Here is a 9959-nt window from a genome sequence, read left to right as displayed (position 1 = left end):
GATAAGCGAAGTTTGATTTAAATCCTACGTGGCGCCTCATACTTAAGGCTAAAAGTTTGCTCGGTCTGGCACCACTAAAGTAATAGGACTGTCTGGTTATGTGAATCACAGATTCTGCTTTCCTTCTCAAAAGATCGTTCAATTCCGCTTTAAGGGTCTGAAGCGTCTTATAATTTGAATTAGAGAAAGAAGATTTTAGTGACAAATCAAGTTTTTGACATTCTTTTTCTAAATGGTCAATTCTCTGATTATGTGCCTTTTTTACGTTAGTAGCAAAGGCTATAGAAAAATCTTTGATAAAACCTTCGTAGCTTCCCAGACAAAAATAGGGTCTTCAACCGAACCAATATTAAATGAAAGAAATTCGGACAGGCCGGCTTTGAAGTCTTCATCGAACTGATTGTTCTGTAAAAGAGAGATATTAAAACGCCACCGCGGAGATCTTTCAACAAATGGAGCACATTCAAATTCTACCATTAAAGAATGATGATCTGCAAGAATAGCTGGTAGTATAATTGTCTGGTCAAAAGAGTTCAAAAGTTCCTTGGAGCATAGTAGATAATCTATTCTAGAAAAAGAGAGATGTGGTGCCGAGAAAAAGGTATAATTTCTACTCGAGGGGTTCCCCGATCTCCAAAAGTCAACCAAATTCAGCGTTTTTACGAAATCATTAAGCGCAGCCGAGGAATTAAGCTGAACTTGACTGCAGGAAGAAGATCTGTCCAATACAGGGTCAATCACTGCATTCATATCCCCTCCGATAATCAGAGAATAGTCTATCAATGAAAGTAAATGATTAGTTACATGTGGGAAAAAATTTGTCTCAAATATTGTAGGAGCATAGATTGATACAAAAGCTATTTTCCTCCCCTTAGTGTTTGTACAAAAATATGCAAGCCTGCCAGATTGATCCTGACTTTCTCTGTCAATCTTGAGGTTACAGTTACGTGCAATCAAAATAACTGTACCTTTAGTTTTAGTGTTATCAGTAGAAAAGGCTACAACTTTATAAAATTTATCCTGTAATCTCTGGACATCTGCTCTCTTTAGATGAGTTTCCTGGATTAGAGCGATATCAATCGCTTTCCTTCGCAAGTAGATCAAGAATTTAGCTCGCTTATTTTGACTGTTAAGACCTCTAATATTAAGTGAAATAATTTTTAATTTATCCATAATCTAATGAAACAAAGGTACGAATTTTAATACGATTTACAAAACCAAAATGTATCTGTTTAACCTGTGACAAAACTAAAACATTGTAAGAGGTAAATAGAAGTAACATATACAAAAAAAACCCCATTAGAGACCGCAAATTCCCCCATCATTATAAGGGCCCGTGACAACATCCACCGTCGTTCAACAGAACGTCAAACACTCTCTTCCATTGAACATGGAGTATATAGTATATAACAACGAAGTATACATGGTATAAACAGTGGTGACAGCCGTATATGTAAAAATAAATAAAACAAAATAAATGTTTGACCGATTTAGAAGAAAAAAAAAAGAAAAGAAAAAAAAAGTCAACAGGACTCCTCTGAAATGAGTCGTTAACATTGCTAGCACTTTACATTATCGGCGTACTCACTTCTATCACGGTTGACTCATTTTACTCATCCATAGACTGTGGAGGTGGCACTGGACCATAAAAGGACAATTTACATCTGGCGCCCGATCCAGGAGTATTACGAGCTTCCACTAAGAAATCCTCCGCTTTTTTGACTGAATCAAAAGAGTGTTGATTACCACCAAAGCTGACACGAAGAGTAGCGGGGTATATGAGGAAGTTTGGAATTCCCAGAGTGTGCAATTCCTTTTGAATACTTCCGAAGGCCTGTCGTCTACGGGAGGTAAACCCACTGTAGTCTGCGAAAAAACGCAGTATGGACTCTTGGTCACGAATTGGTTTGGTTTTCGTCACTTCCCTGGCTCCCTGAAGAATCGCCTGTCGATCCTGGTACCGTAGCACGCGAAAGATCAAAGTGCGGGATTTACCGGAGCCATAGATTCTGTGTGCGTGGTCTATTTCGATCGATCCCTTGCTCTTCAGCGCGGGTATCCAGATAGGGAGCATCTTTTGAAGGAAGCCAATTGGATCATCACCTTCCCGGCCCTGCGGCAGCCCCACCAAACGTAAATTATTACGGCGAGACCTCTCTTCTAACTCCGCAATTTTCAAGGTGAGGTTTTGCTGCTCTGTTGTGCACATGTTCAAATCCTTCTTCATCTGTCGCGTCTCCCCTTGAATCTTGTCTACCTTCGAACCCAAGTCTCGTACTGTGTTGGTTTGGGATTGCACTTCTTGGCGGAGCTCGATCAAAGAGGATTTCACGTCCTCCATAGCCATCCGAATTGCATTTTGAATCGTAGTTTCAAGCGCGACTTGTTGTTTTGAAAGCGCCTCTGCAATGGCGTCTGTCAGATTAGCCTCAGTGCTCGCTAGCTTCATCTTTTTCTTCCCGGAGGGAGTTGTGGACGGCGAGGAGTCCTGTTTTTTGTTTCCGTACATTATACTGACACTATACAGAGTAAAAAAAAAAACTGGCTGTCAATTCTATATATTGTTATTAAGGAAAAGGAAGGAGGTTTGGACGGAGCATCAGAGTCCTTCGACCATCGCGCGCATGGGTCACGTGACCTCTCAAGGTGATGGGCTTTTAAGCGAAACCCCCATTTCGTCAGTCACTGATGTAACTCGGAGTGACTGAACGAAAGGGAACATAGAAAAAAGACACATAGAAACAACATCTGTTGCTTTAAAATATAAAATGTGTTTTATTTCATATTGATGTACAAATTTACATGAAAAAAGCAGCATGTAAATAGTAACTTGCACAGGAAAGTGTAGATAATGGACAAACACAAGACATGCACATCACAAAGAGGCGAACAATGAGAAGAAAAAGAATGTGAACGTTCAAAGCCCTCCTATAGTCTATAAAGATTATTATATTGACATAAGCCATCCATCCACAAATCACATAAAAAAGTGTGCCTGTTCCAACTTAAAAATGACAGTATGACTTCCCACAATTTGGCTCCAATTTGCAATGAACTCAGTTTCAATTCATCTCCTGAAAAATAAAACACACACCTGTGGTTGTTACTAAATATCATTAAAGCTGTATTCAAGCTAGTAGAGTATGGCCTACAAGACTATTTTAAACCCATGGTGAAAAAAATAACGGACATCAGCAGAACATTGTAATTTATGACTGAATTTATGGTTTCTGAATTAACTAGACATCAAAATGCATAAAAGAAATAAAGATGAGATAAAGAGAAAACATGTTACAATACATTTCATTTTACAGTAGTCAACATTTGAAATGGATCAAAAAAGTTAATCAAAGTTGTCCTAAGACAAGAATGGGTATTCAAAATTCATCTATAACTTTGATGAAAGGTTTTGATCCACTTCAAATGTTCACTACTGTATATTGTATACTGTACTGTATTAAGTCAAAATAAGTTTTACTTTAATTGTTATATTTTACAATATGGAAATAAGGTGGCTGATCATTTCCAAAATTAAGCTCTGATTTTTCACACAATAAGGCCAGTATTGATACTTGCAAGCCCATGGGAAGCATTTAGTCAGCCTTACACACCATCTAGGCACAAAACAGAGGAGATATTTTCAAAGCACAGAAAGTGCTTAAGAAAAAAAAATTGCTCTATTTTCATGTTTGTTGCTACTGTAAAACAGTGTGACTGCACCTGAACTAAATGAGAGCTTCCTAATGTAGGACATCAGTGACAAGCTCTTTTATTCAGTGACCACACTACAATAAGTAAGTTTACCACTGCTAATTGATGAGCCTAAATTACCATATTAAGATGCTGACTTTTTTATTGCACAATTTCACTAATTGGTGAGGGTTGCATAATGCAATGACAGACCAAGATGGCTGCTGGAAGACACCTCAGTGACCCCAGCCTGAAGCAGCATTCCCAAGCTATGGGTTAATTTAGATAATGATATCATCATTTATCATCGAGGGCGCTTGCGAGTTACAAAAATGAGGACCCTGCGAATGGCAATCAGCCGGTCCTTAAGAGTGGTCATGGCGAGGATGGTCAGCTGGGCTTTGTTTTCCAGCGGAAGCACAGCCAACAGCCACCAACACCACGCAGGACCACTGGGGTTCTCCTGGGAAAAACAAGACCAGAATCAAACATAAGTATTGAATGTATTAGATTATAAATGCAAACTACAGGAATATAAAAATGTGAATTATACATGGGTATGTTACACAACAGACAGGCTGGAGGTAAGATTACTATGAATGAGCATTTAGAACAAATGTGAGACTGATTTGGTGCAAACATTCACCTGTGGGTCAAAGTCTTTGGCAGGCAGCTGCCCAAAGTGGCTGATGATTTGACTCTTCATATCATCTTTTAGTGAAGTGAACCAGGCCATGGCCTGATCATACACAGAGTCATGCAATTTCAGGAGCTCTGTCAACTCCTCTCCTTCAACCTAAACACAAAAATGCATATTATGGCTGAGTGGAAGACTGTGGATTTTTTCTCTCTCTTTCATACACATACATAATACAACTTTTGGATTTGGACGTTCAAATGTTTCTATACCTTCTTATCCTCCAAATATTCAATCTTGGCTGTGTGGTATCCATCTCTCTGCCCATGACTGAGCACTTTGAAACGTGCAATGCCTATGGTGTCCACCACAGAACGTCCATCAGGAAAAAACTTGACATCTCTCACCTCCAGCATACAGCCGTGGTCTGCAAACCTGTAAATCATAGACCTCACCCATTTAACTCCACGCAATGTTAAAATGTTATGCACTTCATTAACACATTATCACATTTTCACCACATGTCAACATTATACCAAAACATTGAAGATAAATTGCAAACAGATTTTTGATATCTAGAATGATTTGGCAGTGGCATGCCACGTGGCAATACATTTATGGTAAAAAAAAGGGAGCCTATTTAGAGCTTGATTATAGAGCTCTTATCTTAGTGTAACCGGCAGAGTAGTTGCTGTCTGGTTGAAGTTTGTCCCTCTGCAGCTACGGTAGCCCCCTGACGTCACCCAGCTAGCCGTGAGTGGCTAAACAGCTCATTTTGCGTCTAGGCTAGTTTCTATAAAACAGTCTGCACTGTTGGGCTTGAAAGTGTCCAGATACATTCTCGGTCTTGTTACTGCTTAGGTGTGTGGTTTCCCTGTGCAACGAAGGTATGGTAAATGTTTATATGACGTAGCAAGCTAAGCATATATATTGTATCTAATACTGGGCTATTGGAAAATAGGTGTTTGACTGATTGCCAGACGCTTCCGGGTAATCGCGCTGTGTATTTACTGAAGGTATTATTTGTGCATTTTACTGTTAATCATAATGTGGGTGTCATTGTGGGGACATATGCACTTTTAATGAGCACATTTGCGCACAGGTCTTGGGCAAAGCACCTGCCGGGTAGCTGTACCGCAATTAAGCAGCAACATCAAGAAGGTAAATGTTTATTGTTTGTGCTATGAGTAGATGCAGTGTGTTAGGACTAAAAGCTTTGAACACATGTAAAATGAGTCTGATTGTGTTGCCCTGACGTAATGCATGGCTGTGTTTTGTCAACTCTTAATATAAATGTATTTAATGAATATGCTGTGTGTAACAATTATGTAGGATTGTGAAGACTGGCGCAAAGGGCTGTTTTTCCACTGTGTCAGTTCGTATGTCGACATTGAGGTAAAAGAAAGTAAGGTTTTTATGAAATGTTTGCGATGCTATTTGACTATTTGTGCATGTGTATATCAAGCACTAATTTTAATGATTTTGTGTCTGCAGGCAGATTGCTCCTGCTGCTTTGCCTTGCCTAAATTAAGTTTTATATATATCTTTTCTTTATTGTGGTTATTTTGCCGTAGCCTCCGTCTAAAGCTCTGTCTGACTGATGTGGTATTGGCTGTACTAGTGGTGTATAGTTTTACATTCTCTATCCACTCTGCTAGTGATAACTTTCTTGTCATTTTCTTCCTTTTTCTAGAGTACTAGAGTAGCTGCTCACAAGAGAGGTTCCTGGTTCCGTCCTCGCGCACTGCACCACGTATTGTAGTGGTAATCTGCACTTCACAATATTGATTGAATCATTGGTTTGTAGTGGTTGTGCCTGTGTGTGTGTGTGTGTGTGTGTGTGTGTGTGCACGTGATCGTGGGCTCCAGATTCCAGAGCACGGGCGGTGAACGTCACGCGTATCCCGGACAGTTAACCTGCCTTGACAGTGAATCGGTATTTTCTAGTTAAATTGTTAATCGTATTGTCTCTTGTAACAGCCAATACCAGGTCTGGTCTCTCGTTTTTAGTACTGTGCCTTTAGTATGACGGTGTGGCTCTTGTATGATACTATTGTACAATAAAGTTTTGTTATTGTTTTTCTATTTAAAGCACGTCTCTGTCCAGTTCATCTTTGGTGTATTTCTACGAACCTGCTTGCCTTAGATTAGATATTTAGCAGCTAAGGTGCAAAGTATATCCTGGTGTGAGAGGCACCAGGTGGCGTAGTCAAGAACCTTTAAACCTAGATCTGGTCAAAGTTACATAAGGTCACATTAGCTTATTTTAAGTTTAATTTTTTTTTTGTTGCATTAACTGCTTTGTATTGTAATTAAAATATGGTTTATTTTTGTTATGATTGCCTCCTGTGGGACTTATAACTACAAACTGAGCCTCAAAAAAATAAAAAAAATAAATAAAAATAAAAAAACACAAGGGAGTCTCTTCCATGTCATTTCTGAATAACTTCAAACTGCGGGCAGGCGAGTACTGAATGGTTTAAGCTGGATTTGACTATCCTTACCCTACCTGAATAATCATAGGGCTAAAGGTGTTAGATAAAAAGACACCAAGTAACAATACATACTTACAAACCACACTCTGACATACCAACACACACAATTATAGCTGAATAATTTATTGAATTGGCGTTAAACACAGCAGAAACAGGAAAAAGCCCATATTTTCTTTACAGGCCAAACCCCCCAAAAATGGTGCTATTTAGTGAACAGAATGAAAGCCTATTTTAAAAACCAACCCACAACCCAACCAACAGCAAAACTGCCGTTTTAGAGGGGACATTTTTGTCCTTAAAATCCAATTTGTAACTTTTATGTACCTAGTGTAAAATACAGTGAAAAAGTGAGACATTTATTTAAATTCCAATAAAAATACACACTTCTGCTAAAATTTATGCAGTTGGGATTAGCACATTTTTTTCTTCTTTTAAAGAAAAAAATGTACTTAAGGACACACAAGGGTTAAACATTGTATACACTTTAAAATCTTTCTGATTACTTATAAATCTCTAAATGTTGCAGCTCCTCATTACTTGAGCGAGCCCCTATAACATTATAACCCTTCATGCCCACTGGGGTCTAAAAATTCTGGCCAGCTGACAATTATATATACCTAGAAAATCAAAATCAACTACAGGCAGTAGATCCTTTTCCTATTTAGCATTTAAACAGTCTTTCTATTGTTGTTTGGGAGGTAGACACACTCTGTCAGTTTAAACCTAGATTAACCTATTTTCTTTAACCTATTAAAGAAATTTAAGTTATTAATAGAAAATGTTAGAATTAATGGGTCAAGTGTTGACGAAAAAGAAGCATTTTTCTTGAAAAGAGAGGTGCTCTTGCTCCTGCTCGTACTCAGAGAGGTGCGACACCTTAGCTGGTAATTTTGTGCCAGGATTTTTTTTTTTAAAATAATAAAAAAAAAAAAAACAACCAGTAGAATTATTACTTGCTCAAGTGCCAAAACATTTTAAATGTTTGTACTTTTCACAAAAAAGTACCATGTTTAAAAGAAAACTTATGCAAACAAACAGCCGTGAAAACTGCTTCCCATGCCTTCTTTTGCATTTAAATCTTTATACATAAAGATTCATTCAAAGATTCTGCAGGTCATACAGAACTTTGTTTGTGTCATCCATTATGTTGCCTTGTTTTTCCAAATGTGAGGTAACGTGACTGAAAGTCATATAGCGACTGTAAAAAAAAAATATTTAATTATTTGCATTCATAGATTTTAATTGGATGCATTCCAATTAATGCATTTTTATGTCAATGAATGTTAATTTTGACCATCACTTCAGTGAATTCAGTGAATGCAGCACAGCAAAAACAGACTGTGCAGAAACAATTACTACACTGCTGCATCTGCACCGCTGCATTGCCATGCACTTCCAAATGCTCTGAACTGACTGGCACTAAAAAATATGTACCGCATACATACTGCAAATGGATCACACATGAAACAGGTATTACATTTCATAAAAACATATTAACATCTGCTCCAAGATATGATGAACGAAGTTTGATTTGTGAAGCGCTGAAACCCTATTGTTATTGTTAAGATTATTCTTATTATTCTGGTATAAAACTGATTGTGCAGACCAAAACTAGAGTTGCCTAGTTTTTTCTTCAAAATGATGTGAAAATCATCCTGCCTAATCATTCACATAACACAATACATTGATTTAAATCTTGTAAAACACTTTTTGTTTGTAAAGGCAATATGCGCAAGGGGCGTCAACAATCCAACACCATCATACATATTTAGTGATTCACACCCGAGGAGACAATGGGGCCCACATACTTAATGAGCCATTCATTCAGGTGTGTCACCTATAGCCACAAGAAAGAATGCAAGAGCAATATATATATATATATATATATATATATATATATATATATATATATATATATATATATATATATATATATATATATATATATATATATATATATATATATATATATATATTCTACCAAATTGGTTCACAGTTGGAAGCATCTCAATTTTTTTATTTTTCTCAATTTTTTTTTTCAGTTTTGGAATATGTATCCTCTCCCCAAATTTGTCAATAATAAAACACAATAAAAATTATTTAAAGAAAAGGCTTATATTTACCTTTTAAAATTTGTTTACATCTACCTTGTAAATATATATTTTTTTTATTAAAAAGTTTACAATTACAACAACAATTCAAGTGTAAACTTTCTTTGTAAAAACTTAAGTATACATTTTGTCATACATATTTCAAAGTTAAGGATTCATTACTTTGATTATAGCCTACATTGACAAAACATACTATATTTAACATATTAGCAAAAATTGGCAAACAAAAGCTTATTTGAGGTGGCAGATATTTTACAGTAAAAATGTGTAATCTATCCAAAACTAGTCAACGAAATGTTGTCTTTCATATGTCTGTAACATAGGTCTTTCGTTTTTATTATAAGGAATATAAATGTTAATTTGCAGTTTAATACGTTGCTTATACAAATACATTTTATTTCAACATATTTCAGTCGATTTTTACTCAGTATAGCAAAATAGTTTGCTAAAAGCGAAACATTCATTCACACACAGAAACGCAATTCAAATTTAAACTGTCTTTTTGCGAGTTGTGGTAAACAGCGCATCTCTGCCATTCATTCATTCACACACAGAAACGCGAATTACTTGAGAATGAAAACAACTTACTACAGTATTCCGTCCATTGCTCCTCGAAATACCAGCACTTCTGAGTTACATTTTCCATTTTTATTATTACTCACAGCGCTGCGAGACAGTGCAAACAAGTACCATGATCTGAATAAACTTGATGTGTTTTCTCGAGCTGATATGGGGGCGTTCACAGTTTGCATGGATTGCCTCATTCATTTGCGTTTGAATAGCGCGCGCTCTCCGTGGGCGGGGCAGATTAAAACGTAATGAGCTGAGATGAGAATGACTGAAATCTCTCTCTTTTCATAAAGATTACATAAACAGAATTTTTTTTATAATAAAAATTACTTCATTTAAAAGAAGAGAATTCAAGCTTCATGAAGCTTCAAGCTTCATATTCGCTGAGTTATGGTTCATTTTCGGACGCGTTTCAGAATGGACTTCACTGACAGAGAGGAGGCAGAACTCGCATCA

General features: G+C 36.9%; 1 protein-coding gene and 1 long non-coding RNA gene across 2 annotated transcripts in view; one reads left to right on the top strand and one right to left on the bottom strand.

Moving 5' to 3' along the window:
* Positions 1-2749: 2749 nt before the first annotated feature.
* The window catches only part of lonrf2 (LON peptidase N-terminal domain and ring finger 2), a gene marked incomplete at its 5' end in the record, with an annotated part of 99883 nt that continues 92673 nt past the window's right edge, over positions 2750-9959 (bottom strand). Inside the window, 3 exons of the mRNA XM_081394630.1 lie at positions 2750-4153; positions 4337-4486; positions 4600-4762. Coding sequence (XP_081250756.1) covers positions 3995-4153; positions 4337-4486; positions 4600-4762 — 472 coding nt within the window. The remainder of the gene's footprint in view (positions 4154-4336; positions 4487-4599; positions 4763-9959) is intronic.
* Positions 5063-6415, top strand: LOC308686256. The gene is made up of 3 exons (XR_014029551.1): positions 5063-5214; positions 5289-5343; positions 5430-6415. It is a non-coding gene; the product is annotated as an uncharacterized lncRNA (long non-coding RNA).

This window comes from Scardinius erythrophthalmus, assembly GCF_964197995.2.
Source record: "Scardinius erythrophthalmus genome assembly, contig: HAP1_SCAFFOLD_59, whole genome shotgun sequence".
NCBI lineage: Eukaryota > Metazoa > Chordata > Actinopteri > Cypriniformes > Leuciscidae > Scardinius > Scardinius erythrophthalmus.
The sequence above is the reverse complement of the archived record's forward strand: the minus strand, read 5'-3'. Positions and strand labels throughout refer to the sequence as shown.